Source organism: Dermochelys coriacea, chromosome 3 (genome assembly GCF_009764565.3).
Source record: "Dermochelys coriacea isolate rDerCor1 chromosome 3, rDerCor1.pri.v4, whole genome shotgun sequence".
Lineage (NCBI taxonomy): Eukaryota > Metazoa > Chordata > Testudines > Dermochelyidae > Dermochelys > Dermochelys coriacea.
The window spans coordinates 15,053,797-15,068,004 of record NC_050070.1 but is presented as its reverse complement, the minus strand read 5'-3'; the positions used below and the strand labels follow the sequence as shown (position 1 = coordinate 15,068,004).

General features: G+C 44.2%; 1 protein-coding gene across 5 annotated transcripts in view; it reads left to right on the top strand.

Moving 5' to 3' along the window:
• The window catches only part of RCAN2 (regulator of calcineurin 2), a 173,306-nt gene extending 168,740 nt beyond the window's left edge, over window positions 1–4,566 (top strand). For 3 of the 5 annotated variants that reach the window (XM_038396417.2, XM_043510142.1, XM_038396419.2), the window contains one exon: window positions 2,918–4,566. In XM_038396417.2, the coding sequence (XP_038252345.1) occupies window positions 2,918–3,078 (161 nt within the window). In that variant the 3' untranslated portion in view covers window positions 3,079–4,566. The remainder of the gene's footprint in view (window positions 1–2,917) is intronic. The other 2 variants (XR_006279713.1, XR_006279714.1) reach the window with 1 other exon arrangement.
• Window positions 4,567–14,208: the final 9,642 nt, after the last annotated feature.

Below are 14,208 nucleotides of genomic sequence, written 5' to 3'. Positions count from 1 at the left end.
ACAATTTATTCTATGGCAAATAGGATTTTGGGGTTCCATCTTACCTAGTTATATGGTGCCTTGCTCTCCTCATTGGCCGCTCTTAACTCAAAGCAGTCATATAAAGCAGAGTTTGTCAAAGACATAGTAGTGTTTGTCAGTAGCTAATCATTGTGTTTGTCAGGGTCTTAATAAGCCAATTTGTCAAACTTAAATAAAGTGTACTGGTGCTTGCTGGCATAAAAGATGGAAACTACCTATTCCAATAAGTCATCTACTCTGCCCCTGCCAGGCCAGGATTGTTCCCCACAACACATTTTCTGGTGCTTTCTCTAGTTGAGTTTTAACTGCCAAGCCATGAGACTTCCCCTTCTTCCTTGGGGAGACCAGGCCAGTGTCTCTCAGATCTCACCATTTGAAATTTTTCCTGTCATTTTTCTTAAATTTACTTTTTCTTAATTCCATCCCATTATTCTTAGTTACAGTCCCATGTACCACACTGAACAGAGGCAGCATTGTTTAGGAGATGGTGCACAGGACTTAGAGCTAGGAATTACTGAGTTCTGAGCCTGGCTCTTACTCTGGGGCTGTGGGCAAGTCATTTCACTTCCCTGCCCCATTTCCATCTCCACAACACTGACCTACTTCATGGGGGAACTTGGAGGCTTAAGTAATGCACGGAGCACTTGGAAAATCCAAAGTGCTGCGTAAGTGTGTAACCCATTGATGAGTGTGTTACAGGTCCCACTCCATGCCTGATCTGCAGAGGATATCAGTGTGTTACAGCTACTGCTAAAGAGCACTGGCTCAGGCTATAGCTGCTCATGCTTTTAGCTCTAGAGGTCTCTAGTTCAATCCCCTATGTGTCAGTCAAGATGAGGATTGTCGTAAGTGCTAAGTAGCTGCTGTGCCTACTTCAATGGTGAAGGGTATTTAGTGATGTTTATAGCTGGAACTGTTATCAGTGATAAACAAATCCTCTCCCTCACAGCCTACAGCTACAGCAGCGAGAGAAATCAGAGATGGAACCAAGCTGCAGTGTGTATAACTGGATCTGAATGATCCCAGAGTCTTAGGAAGTTTGGGCCTGGGGTACTGATGTTTGGCCCATTTTAGATGCAAGGGGCAGCCATGAAATTCGAGTCCAGTGCTGAACTCCGGGTGGATAGAGGGTTTAGGAGGTGTGGTTTTGAGCTGGGCCCATCTCCGTGACACTCGGCCACCTTATCTCTCCCCTCCTTACATAAACATTTAAGCCTTGTCCACTCTGAGATTTCAGCCATGAGTGTGGCTGCCTGAGTGGAAAATCCTAGCATAGGCACTAATGCAGTTTTGTTTTTAACTAGTCCAGATTATCCTGGATTCCACCCTTAGGCCTCGTCTACACTTGGGAATAGCCTTGCATAGAAAGTCGCCAGCTTTCAGTGTAGTTGCAGGGGTGCTGACCCCTGGCGAATTGTATGGGCCAGTGGTGCCCGGGCTCCAGCAATATTCAGGGCCTGGGGGCCCAGCTCCACCAATGTCTGTGGCTGGGTCTCTCCCCGCCCCCACTTGCTGCCCCCTTGCGCTTTTCCTGGGCCTCCAGAGCATCCCTGCCTCTCTCCTGCAGCTCCGGGCTGCCTTCGCTCTGCTGGTTCCCAGCATCAGCTGCCACCGGAGGATCCTAGTCTCCCCCATCCACTAGTGCCAGGGCAGGCTGCCCTTACCCTGCCCTTCCACCTCAGACCCATACATTTTCCAGCAGGACCCTCCGCCAGCACAGGGCCCCCCCACCCGCAGTCACCGCTCCTGCCCCACGCTGGGCAAGGGGCAGCCCCATCCCTCACCCCCCATGAGGCTACAGTGAGGGGCAGCAGCAGGGGAGGAGGCAGACATGTGATAGCACCCACCACAGGTGAGGCGAGGGGGCTTCCTGGACCAGAGAGGGGCCCTAAGAGTAAGTGCAGTGACAGTGATGGGGGTGAGTGTGCTCCTAGAGAGGAGAGGGGGGCCCCTCCTTCAGCACTCACTGCTGCTGGCAGGGAGAGGACTGGAGGGAGTCGTCCTCTCTGGCCCCAGCCCTGGGGCAGCCTGCCTGCACCCCAAACTCCTCATCCCTAGCCCTGCCCCACCCCAGAGCCCACACCCCCACCCCCAACCCTCTGCCCTAATCCTGAGCCTTTCCAACACCCCAAACCCCTCATCCCCAGCCAGAGCCCTCCCCCCCCACACCTGTACCCTCTGACCTAGTCCTGAGCCTCTCCCACACACCAGAGCCCTCATCTGTGGCACCCTAACCCTCTGCCTCAGCCCTGAGCCCCCTCCTGCATCATGAACCCCCCAGCCCTAGCCCTGAGCCCCCTCACAAACCCCTGATCCGCACCCCATCCCTCCGCACCCCCTCCAATCTCCAAACTCCATCCCAGAGCCTACAGCCCCACCCCCAGCCCAGAGCCTGCACCCCCATCCCCTTCCCACACACCCTCTCCTGTCCCCAAACTCCCTCCCAGAGCCTTCACCCTAGCCCTCTGCACTCCCTCCCAGAGCCTGCATCCAAATTCCATCCCAGAGCCTGCACCCCAGACCCTCCCACACCCTCAAACTTCCTCCCAGAGCCCAACCTGTCATCCCTTTTGCACCCAAACTCCCTCCCAGAGCCTGCACCCCAATCCCCTGTCCCAGCCCAGGGCCTGCACCCCAAACTCCCTCCCAGAGCCTTAGGCAGGTGGGGGGGGGTGGAGTTGGGGGGGCGGGTTCTGGGCACCACCAAAATTTCTACAAACATGCCACCCCTGAAAGCAAACCCCTGCGTGTCTTTGTCTAAGCCTGAGGCTCAGCCATGGTGCAGCTACACTGATTGCTGAATCAGGGCTGTTCCTGGAGACAGACAAGGCCAGAGTCAATGTCTGGCTCGCCCATTCTGGTGACCTTTGACCTAACCGTTTATGTCTGCTTCCAGGGGAGAAGTACGAGCTGCATGCAGGGACAGAGTCCACCCCGAGCGTGGTAGTGCATGTCTGCGACAGCGACACAGAGGAAGAAGAGGACCCAAAGAATTCTCCAAAGCCAAAAATTATTCAAACCCGGCGCCCTGGCCTGCCTCCTCCCGTGTCTAACTGAGCCTCTCCAGCCGGAGTAGCACTTCTCTCCTCCAGCATGGCTCTTTGTTTTTCTGTTTGCTATGTTTTGTTGAAGGGCAGCCATTGCCTGTTGGGTAATGGGACATCTAGCTCATTGAAATCCCTTCTCTGTACTCAAGCCTGTCTAACACAAGGGCTAGGAAAACGTTCTTTGTACATGTAACCATATCACTTGCCATCGAGTGTAATAGATCTTGTGAAAGGGGCTAGAATAGGCTGGGAAGAGGGGCGGGGTTCAGTCTGAGGTTTTTTCATAGCATTGCACATTGTAATGGTAGCAAAACCAGAAGCATTGCGTAGTAAACTAGCGATGGGCAAATAGGCTGATGGTGGGATTAACGTTCAGACGAGCAGAACATCATTCTCTGCTCCCCTTCCCACAGGATCCCACTCCCCACCCTCCACTGCACCTGTGTGTCCCTCTTGTCCCTTATTCTTGTCCCTTATCCCCTGGTGTCATCTTGTGAGGTAGCTGCTCGGTGGCCTTTAACCCCTTTGCCTCCACTTACTGAGCATTTATCGGGGGGGGGAGGGGGCAACCCAGTGGCCTTTCACTCCCTCTGGCAATGTCATCAGGGGACAACACGTTCTCTGCATGTTTGTTACAGCCAGGGGACTGAAACACTCCTGTCACCTGACTGCTGCTGAATACACTGGCCCTTTAAATCTGGGGCTGACACATCCTAGAGTGCATTGGGCTGAAGGGGGAGGCAAGATTTTGTGAAGGAGGAGGTGTCCTTCATTCCTTGGCCCTCCAATGAGAGGGAGCTAAGTTGCTAGCTGTGGGGGAAATCCTCACATTCCCTCCCAGCAGGAGGGCAAGGGTGTTACTTCTCTTTTCCTGTACCCCTGAGGTTAGGGTGGAGAAGCTAACTTCCCATTACACTGGGATTTATTGCTGTCTCATGGTAGCAGCAAACGGCAGTGATGGGCAGAAGTTTCCAGTGGTATGCTGGATAGCCCTGAAACTCCAGCTATTTGCAAATATTTGCCCATCCCTAATAATCAGCACTCCCCCTCCCCCTTTGCTTGATGTGTTTTAAGGTCCATATTTAGTTGTATGCAGTGTTCTCCCGCCCCCAGGCCAAATAAAACAGGACCACACTTAAACTTGAACTTAGACTGCATGGAATTTACTCTCCTGTCTCACTCACTCCTACATATCCCTGTCACTCATAAAATGCGCAGGATTACTGACATTTTTGTGCTTTCAGTGTGGCTGGTGGTAGAGAGTACTTAGATATTTGGATTTTCTACCTGGGCAGATCATCTCTGTTAATTATTCTCATGCACGCTCACCATTTCGAGAAAGTGCTTTCTAGAGATTTAAGCCTCGCTCTTACAAAGGCATGTGAGCTTAACTTGACACATGTGAGTAGTTCCATTGAAATGAATGTTATGAAACTTAAGCGTATGCATATGGCTTTGCAGGATTGGGGCATAAGCAAATGAGTTGCAGTTCTACCCCTACCCGCTTGAAAAAGACTCTGTAGAGATGGCACTGAGGGGTTCCATGTTTAAAGTCTCAATGCCTTTCCTCTCAAGTTTGCTCCATTTACAAGTAAAAAGAAAATTTTTCTACTTCTCAACCCTGCAAGGTCAACTTGGGCTCTGAAAGTCAAGCTAGGTTTTGTAATAAAACCTTGTTGGGAAGTTTTTGAAAATTACAGTGGCAGAATCTTAATTAACCATAGGGATACACATGCTTCAGTGGACTCTAGCTCATTCTCCCATTGCTGTATTGACTCAGCAATACCAACAGAAAGAAAAATGTGATTTTTTTTTTTCACTAAAATCAGCAGAGAATTCTCAATGCCCACAGGGAGAAGAGAGCTGTGGGTGTAAAAATGAGCCATTTTTACAGAGTTCCTTTTCTGACCATCACCATTCTTTAATATTCCCACTGAGAACTAGAGCCTTGCTTATGCATAACCCTTATGGCGATGATTCTCAGTGCAGTATGGACACCACCTAGCATACATTCACACTTAGGTTAAGCAAGCATGTTCAATGTAGCAGAGACCTAACCTAAATGAGACTTGACTTTAACAGCTTCATGGGAGCTAGACAGATGACCGTCTTTAAAAAAAAAAAAAAAAAAAAAAAAAAAAAAAAGCTTTTCCGCTAGTTCACATTATTACTTTTTGGCAGTGCTTTCAGAATTGATTTAAAGAATGACATTCTTCTTATTTTAAATCGCCTTCCACCCTGGGACTATAATATGACCATTCCTGCTGAAAATGGTACATCAGGCAAGCTGTAGTGTTTAAGGAGAACAAATCCCCTCCTATTTCATGTGTTACTGCATAGATAAAATGCTATTTTGATGTCAAGATCCCTTGGCTTTAGACAGTTAATTATGAATAGTGTTTTTATGTGAGATTTAAATGTAACGTTTCCTGAATAAAACAGTCACTTTGAGATGGCAGAGATTTGGGGGCCAGATCCTCAGCTGCTGTAAATCTGTGTAGCTCCATTTACCTGTTTACACCAGCTGAGGATCTATTTTTTTATGTACAAAAATCAAACAATGAATAAGGAACCCAAACCTAGTCCCCACATTGAAGCAAAATCAGACTTTCAGGGGTTTGGATCCGGGTCCAAACTATGCAATTTGGGCCCAACTCAGATTAAAAAAATCTATTGTGACTGAAGCATCAGTTTTAGTTTAATATTCATGTCTGACTTATTGTCTCAAAGTGCATTATGGGACATGCACACAAGGGATAGTTAAAGACAGGCATAGTTAATTGACTACGGTAGGTCCTAAAAGAGTGGAGCTGTACGGTATTATGCAGGAGGGTGTGGGAAATAGCTTCACTGTCCCAACAACAGAAAGAAAAACACAGCTGAAAGATTGAGACAACCCACGGGAATCCTGATATGGCTGCAATCAGGGTTGATAAATCACTATGTGAAAGACCAATACTTTTGATATTACAGATTTCAGACTAGCAGCCGTGTTAGTCTGTATTTGCAAAAAGAAAAGGAGTACTTGTGGCACCTTAGAGACTAACAAATTTATTAGAGCATAAGCTTTCGTGAGCTACAGCTCACAAAAGCTTATGCTCTAATAAATTTGTTAGTCTCTAAGGTGCCACAAGTACTCCTTTTTTTTTTTTTCTGATATTATAGTTTAACCTCTGTAGTATGAAAATAACATTTGAGAACCTGGCAAGCCAGCTTTGTATCTCACCAGCAGCCTAAGCCTGACTAGTAATAGAAAACAGGCTTCCTCAAAAAGGGCTGACCGCTTTGACAAGCAAATTTTCTACATAAATTCAGTAGTCCAGATCCTGTGGCCCTGCTGACTTCAATGGGAGTTTTGTCTATGTAAGGTCTGCAAACTCAGCTACTATGACTTTCACTTGCAACACCAAAAGCAGATTCTGCTTTATAAGAGCACTGTAAATCAGGACTAGTTTCACTGGAGTTACTCCTGATTCACCCCAGTGTAAGTAACAGCAGAATTTGGCCTTGCTCTTTAAACTTGCTTTCAAATGGGTTCTGAGATACTATTGAAATGGTTTTCTAGAGGTGAAATGGCATCCTCTAGTGGATGTACATTGCTCACTGATCTGGTTAGAAATAGAGTAGAGAAAATGAAGGTTACAATTGCTATTACTGGTGTCCCATCTACCCCACTTGTCCTCCCTCTTCTTCTCTGAACTTAGACTCTTTCATACTCTGCATACAGTGACTTCTTTTGTAAACGTATTTGTGCATTTAACTTCCCTAAACTCAAAGCAGGGTGCCCAAACATTTCAAAAATAAATAGTAGTCAATGTCAAAAGTCTGTGTTGCAATGGGACCCCCATGCCCTTGTGGGGACCCACTGTCATCACTAGAAATCATACTAGCTGATCCCATGGCAGAATTGCCACCTCCAAAAAAACTTGCTATAATATCTGAGCTAAATGGATCTGTACTTTTTTTTTAAAAAAATCTTGAATAGGGTTAAAAAGGTGTCCTGTGGGTAAACTACAACCCTACTCTTCCACATTTATTTTCTCCCAAATTGGCTAGTTCTCTTTTCATGCAGTGACAGTGAAAAGGGCCTTTCTTGAGACAAAGGGAACGTCTTTTGTATAGAATGATACTCAGCTAAATAGTTTTGCAAGACTTTACAGTGGTATGTCCTAGCACTGTGAGTTAGTTGTGTCAGCATTTCCATTATACTGTACACACCTTTTAATTCTATTTAGTCATATTTTATAGGAGTATTAAAAAAGGCTATTGGCTAATGAATCACTTTTGCACTTGTATAACTCAGAGCTTAGTTTTAAAAAATAAATATGGCAAATGATGATTTGTCCATGTGTTCTGCTTGCTTTTGACATTTTGGAAAGCCATCCTCAAGAAAGGCTAAAACAGTCTAGTAAACTGGCTAGTGTGAATGTGCACTACTGCTCACTACTGGATGGAATCAGGACTGCTTAAATGTGCGTCACAGGTCACATGCTGCTGACTGGAGATTATACTTTAGTTCAAGTGGGCCTGTGTTTCTGGAGCAGGAGGATAAAGGAAATATAAGTGTGATATATGCAAGCTTTCACTTCAGTCGCTATTGTTCTCTGTACAAATTATGACAATTCCTGGCAAGATATGATGGTAAAAATCAAATCTAATTTAAGTAGTTGCAATTCCATTGATTTTCATAAACTTACACTGCTTATACCATATCTGAACTTGCCTGGGAGTATGTAAAAATAGCACACTGCATCACTTCAGAAGAGCAAATATGTGTCTCTACCAACTGAAATGGCTCCACAGAGGCTGTTTAGTATGGATAAACATGATGCATATGCATGTTTAAATAGGTAACTTGGCATTGAGAAAATGCCTAATCTTAAAAAAGAAAATAACAATACTAATCCTGATTACCACAAAATATCAGTGATGGTTTATGGTCTACCATGTCAATTTATATAGGGTATTTTTCCTCTTCTTCCAGGATAGTCCTGAAGGATTATTTTGTGTTTAAGGCAAAGGACTGGAGCCAGAAGATTTGGGTTCTCTACCCATCTCCGCCATAGATTTCTTGTGTGTGACCTTGTGCAAGTCGTTTAGATCTAATTTTCATAAGTGACTAATGACTTTGGTGCCCAATACAAGGCATCTTAAAGGGGCCTGATTTTCAGAGATGGTGCTTGGAACTTGGTGAAAATCAGGACCTTTTAATGTCTCAGCTTGCCATCCAAAAATTGAAGCACACAAAAATCATTGGTTGCTTGACAATGTAGACCTTATTCTTTGTGTCTGTTATAAAAAGGCGGTAGGGATGGGATCCAGGAGTAAAATGGTCTGTATAACTCCTAATTATTTTCTACTGCTAGGCAGCATGTGAGCTTACCTCAGATACAATGAGAAAAGATTCTTTGGCTGATTTGCACTGAAACGTGAAAATTGTCTTAAGTGCTATTTGTGTTTGAATAGGGCATAAAAGGGAAAAACCACATTGCCTGGAAATAAGCCCAATTATTGCCAAAGTGAACATTGCGGGCCATGTTTTCAGACAGGTCTCACCTGGACTCTGTATGGGCAAATGTAATAACTGACGTTATATGCACAAAATCCCATTAAGCACTTAATCTGAACACAAAAATGGGCTGTTACATTTCTGTAGTAGGCATTTGCAAACAGAAGTGATAGTGTGCAATCAGGGCCTGATCCTGCAAGATGCCGAGCGTCTCTGGGGAGTCAGAATTGAAGGCATGTCTCACCTCCAGTTGTTCAGCCCCTTACTGGTTCATGCCCTGATTACCTGCACAACTGACTGCACGCACAAAGTTATGCATGTATTTTGTTACCGGTGATGTGCTTAGGGCTGTGCAAGACATAAATTGATAATCACCACCCCAAAGAGTTTACAACCTAAATACGACATACATTAGAGCAGACAGGATGGACTGGGAAGCCCAAAGCAGGCAACAACTAGAATGATTATTGCCGACTCACTTTTTGCAGAAAGGCCCTGTTTTCAAAGGGGACTCAACACCTCACAGGATTGGGCTTGTAGTTACTTACTGCCTGATAATGGACAGTCTGCAAATTGTTTGTTAGAATTACTCCCAGACTCATCAGAATGCTTTATCAGAGGTGATAACAGTCCTACGGCACTTTGTCATAGATCGCGGGGGGGGGGGGGGAGGAGGAGGGGGGAATGGCACTGTTTTTTCCTGGAAGAGGGATGTTGGGCTGGTTATTATGAATAATCCTGATTAGTACAACTGCTATTAGTTTTGGTTTTGGTTCAGCAATTTCCTGTTAACCACTGAAACTCAAAATCACAGTAGGTTTCCTCCTCCTCCTCCATTCAAGATTCTTTAATAAAAAAAAAAACTTCTTGAAAATTTAGTTTAAGTACTGCAGTTACTTATCCACTGTGTTAACATATAAGAAAATAAAGCAATGTCTAATCTTGAAGCTTTTGTGTTCTCCTCAAGGAAGCCACTTTACAATAACAGTTACCAAAATATACAAGGATTGCTGGCTAAAAAAGATTAAGGTACTGGCCAGGCCCTGGCCAAGATTAATCCCTGGTGTAACAACACTGAAGTTAATAGTTAAGCTGGTGAGGAATACGGCACCTTTTATTCAAGAAGCTCATACAGGGCAAAGTTCAGCAACCCACGCTGTACCATGTTCATTGGTTTTGCAGTTGGAGTTACGGACGCTTTTAGAAAAGGAGTACTTGTGGCACCTTAGAGACTAACAAATTTATTTGAGCATAACCTTTCGTGAGCTACAGCTCACTTCATCGGATGCATTTGGTGGCAACACCATATGGGGCAGATTGTGCTGTGCCCCTGTGTAGATGTGTAAGGATGGAGGTAGCCCAAGAGATCTGTTACCTCATGTGTCTAGGTGAGGGTTGGCCAGGGTTCCACTCTTCGTTTGAAGAGAGCGAAGGACAGTGAGGTGCAAGTGCCGCTACCTACCCCAAAGTGGTTGAGGCACCTGCAAACTGGCCAGTGCAGATGCTTTGGCTTGGAGAGGAGTATAGGCAGCACAGTACGTGCGCTCCCTAAAGCACAATGCTACGCTGCATTCTTCCCCGGGGAGTGAGACTCTGTGCTGCCTCTAGAGCAGGGATGTTCAGAAGGCAAAATAAGGTTTATCAACCCTTTTAACAGATGCTCACTCCCAGATGGTTAAAGGTCACCACCCAGGGACTCTTTGAATACCGGTATTCCAACAGTGCAGTATCTGCAGGCCCTAGCGTCCAGGATTTCTTTGTCTTGCTCAAGTAAGCACTAGAAACCTGATGCTGAGGGGCTGATCATCCTCTGAGTCAATGGGAATTAAAAGCATTCAGCACTTGAATAAAGACTCCAGGATTTAATCCCCTGTAATTCATATCTATGAAATAGAGGGCTCAGTCTTGCTCTTGCTGAAGTTAACAGAGGTTTTCCCATTGACTTTCTGAGAATAGGATCAGGCCAGCAGGAGTAAACTGGTTTATCTTCTGTACATCAGAAAATGAGCTTTGTTTAATAAACCATTGAAAGCGATAGATCATTAATCTAGTACGTGACCGTCATTGTGTCAACATTAGTGTCCTGAAGACATGTTCTCTTCACTATCAATTTAGAAAAAAAAAGTACAAATGTTTTGAATCCATTTTAGAGCAGACTGCTTCTCATTCAGAGATTTCTGAAAGGAATGTGTCATCTGTATTGAGTGATTCATCCTTACTGTTGATTTGGCAAGTTGTCCAATTGTGATTAGCTGCAGAAGCCTTTCATGTATGTTATTGTGGATCTGAGACCATTAACCATGTTCTCCTCATTCAAGTGTCTGGATTGCTAACAAAGATGTGACATATCTGTACATATTATAAATCAATACTATTTTTAATCATATATTTTGTACAAATACATTAGCTCTGTACTTCAGTGGAAATCTAATATGGTATTAAACATTTTGGTGGAATTACTGAACTTCTTGCCTATTCTTAATTTCCTTTGATTATCATTAATCACCACAATATATTAATTTCAAGCAGCCAAAGCATTTCCCATGGCCAAGAAAACATTACCCCCGTTCTAGCTATTTGTAACAATGGATAAATGCAGCATGCTGGCTAATTGTGCACCAATGGCTCCCTCTAGTGGACAGCCCTGACAACTATAAGCTTGCCAGGTACCACTTTAGTCCAGGAAGAGTAGGCCTCATTTTGTTGCTGAAGGATGAATATTCACTGGCCACCACCAAGGTGTGTTTATCAACCTACCACAGTTTAATAGCTATGAATCTGTGGTACCGCCATAGGCTTAAGAGTCACAATATTTAACAATACAGAAAAACACAGTCGCCTAAAGGCACCTAAGTAGGTTTTGTTAACCACATGCTTATGTACAATTTTGTCCCATATCTGTGTAATGCAAGGTTTCTTGCACCTTCCTCTGACACATCTGTTGCTGGCCACTGTCAGAGACAGTATACTGGACTAGATGGACCCTGGGTCTGAGCCAGTCTGTCAATTTCTAGGTACTGATGTCACATTTTATACAAATCAGATCAATAAAAGACATTTCCAAGATACATTCAAATTGTGCACTAATGTTGGACCCACAGTTTTTCATTTGTCAATCTGTGCTTTAATAATTCAGAATATCAAATAAGGCACAGACTCTACAAAAATGAATGTTTAAAACAACAGCCATGTTTTATATTATAATCCCCATCACTGAATGTGTTCAGATATCAACAGAACACCAGTCCTCCATGTTTACAGAAACATAGGTAAAATGCCAGAGGACCATATTTTCCCATTGTCCCTCAGCTGCATGGTGCCTTACTGCATGAGTAGATCATTGAAATAAACCTCACAGAGTAAGGCATCCCCCCATGTAAGGGAACAGAATCTGGCCTTGAATGGATGATGTACAATCCTTTCCTCCTGCCATTGCAAATTATTAGTAACTAGGGAGAAGTGTAAGTGTGAAATATACAACTAATAACTTATTAATAAATAATTAAACTCCATGAGCATGGGCAAGATAGGAACAGCTTGCTTTCATTGTAGTGGGCAAAACCCTGGCCCCACAATTGTTTGTTTTTGTTCCTGATTCTGCCATAATGTTTATATAGATATATGTTTGTGTGCCAATGGAAGGGTCACAGGGAGTGAGCCTGTTGTGCAAAAGGACAAGAAATGATGCAACCCTATGTGCTAAGGGGAGTTTAGTGATGCATCTCTGACTCGCCATTGAGGTGTGTAAATTTGGTTATGCTGGGGGCATATAAAGGGCATGTTCATTCGGTCTGTGCACAGTACAGAGTCTCGTAATCTCAAGCTTGGATGAAGAAGAGAGTTCTAGGTTGTGCCAGCTGTTCTCCCAGCTACAGTTCAGTTTCCAGTGGGGCTGGCCCTGGCATGAAGTCATGTCACCCCTTCCAAAACACACTGTTTTCCAGAACACAACTTTTACTTAAGCTTTGCTCAGGGTCCAGGGTTTGGCTCAATATGCAAGAGCCTATCATCTGCTATTTTTACCACTGACCATTCTCAAATGGTGGTGCCAAGGGCTTTGCACAGAAAATAGTACCCCCAAAATGATTGAAAAAAAATCAGTAACCACTTGCATTTCCTTGATAGCCTTGGAGTACTCATGAACAAAAAAACTAAGATGTTTAGAACAAAATCCACTGTTCTGTTAGTTTGAAATCACCGCATACAGAAACTCATAAATGGGAAGAGAGTTTTCCTTCCGATCTTTACAGTTAATGAGTCTGACACAAAGCCCACTAAACTGGATAGAATATCTTCCATTACCTTCAACAAGCTTTGGATCAGGCCCCATTTTTGTTCATTAAAAGAGCGAGGCGGGGGAGGGGAGGGGTGAAGAAAAAAAGATAGGTTTGCCTGTCTAAAATTGATGAATGTTGATTTTACACGTTTAAATCAAGAGCAACTCCATTCCCTTCTGTTCTACCTGTGGATTTATACTGCTACCATCTATATGGCTCTAAGCATCTATGGCCATCAATGGAGTTCCTCTACCCTTGAAATTGGAAGAACACCTGTACTGCTGGGTGTTCTATGACTTGGAGGTATATAACAGCTCAGCCCTTCGTGCAGTAATGAAAAGTATGACTAGATACATACCATACAGAAATCCCCTCCCTCACCACACCAAAACATAATTAAAGAATGAATTAAGATTGCTGGCACACCACACTGGCTCCCCTGCTTCTATTTCACAGAAATGTACGGTTAAAAAAAAGTTGGAAAACAGGGAAATGTGGCATTAAGGTGATACTTCTCAAACTACACAAAAACTCACAATCAATAGGAAAAAGGGAAACCAAGAGTTAAGGTTACACTTGTCATACCTTAACCCTGTGCCCCAATTTCAGAATAAATTACCCCTGCACGATATACAGTGCTGATTGTAAATGGGAGGAGACACGCTCTTCCAATCAATCAACCTTTGTATTATGATGTGACTAGAAAAACACTGGTTTACTAGTAGCTGGCATTCCACAGAGGGGGCAGTCACTTATAGCTATTCTGCCTTGATTTCCCTATCTGTAAAATGTGGACAATGACACTTTGCTTCCACACAGGGATTCATGTTTGTGTAAAAGGTTTCGAGCTCTTCAGGAAAACTCTCCCTCCTCCTTGAAATTCTGAAGACTTTATAGGAATTTTTAATTGTCAGATTTCATCCAAATCAGAAAGTTTCTACTCAGTTTCTACTCGATTATATAATTCTGTCCATTTTAGGGTTTGTCCTGCTACCCGTCACAGCAATATCTGCAGCCCAGATCTTCAAAGGGATTTCTATGGAAAATAGGTGCCTTTGAGGTCTGGACCTGAGCACCTTCTACTTAAAATAGACTGACAATAGCAACATCCCTAATGGAGTCCATGGATCCTCTGGTTCTCTTCCCATGCCAAGTTGTAGGCAGCTCTGCTTGGGTTTGGGGAAGAGAGAAGGGCAGGGGCAAAAGTGTGTGTGTGGCAAAAGGGGGACAAGTTCCTGTCTTAAATGCCAATGGCAGCATTTCCTACAGGAGGTCACACTGCATTCACCAGTGCTCCTCTGGAAGTCTAGGCCTCTTAACTGAGAATATCCTAGTCCTGCCTCAGCTGCCTTCA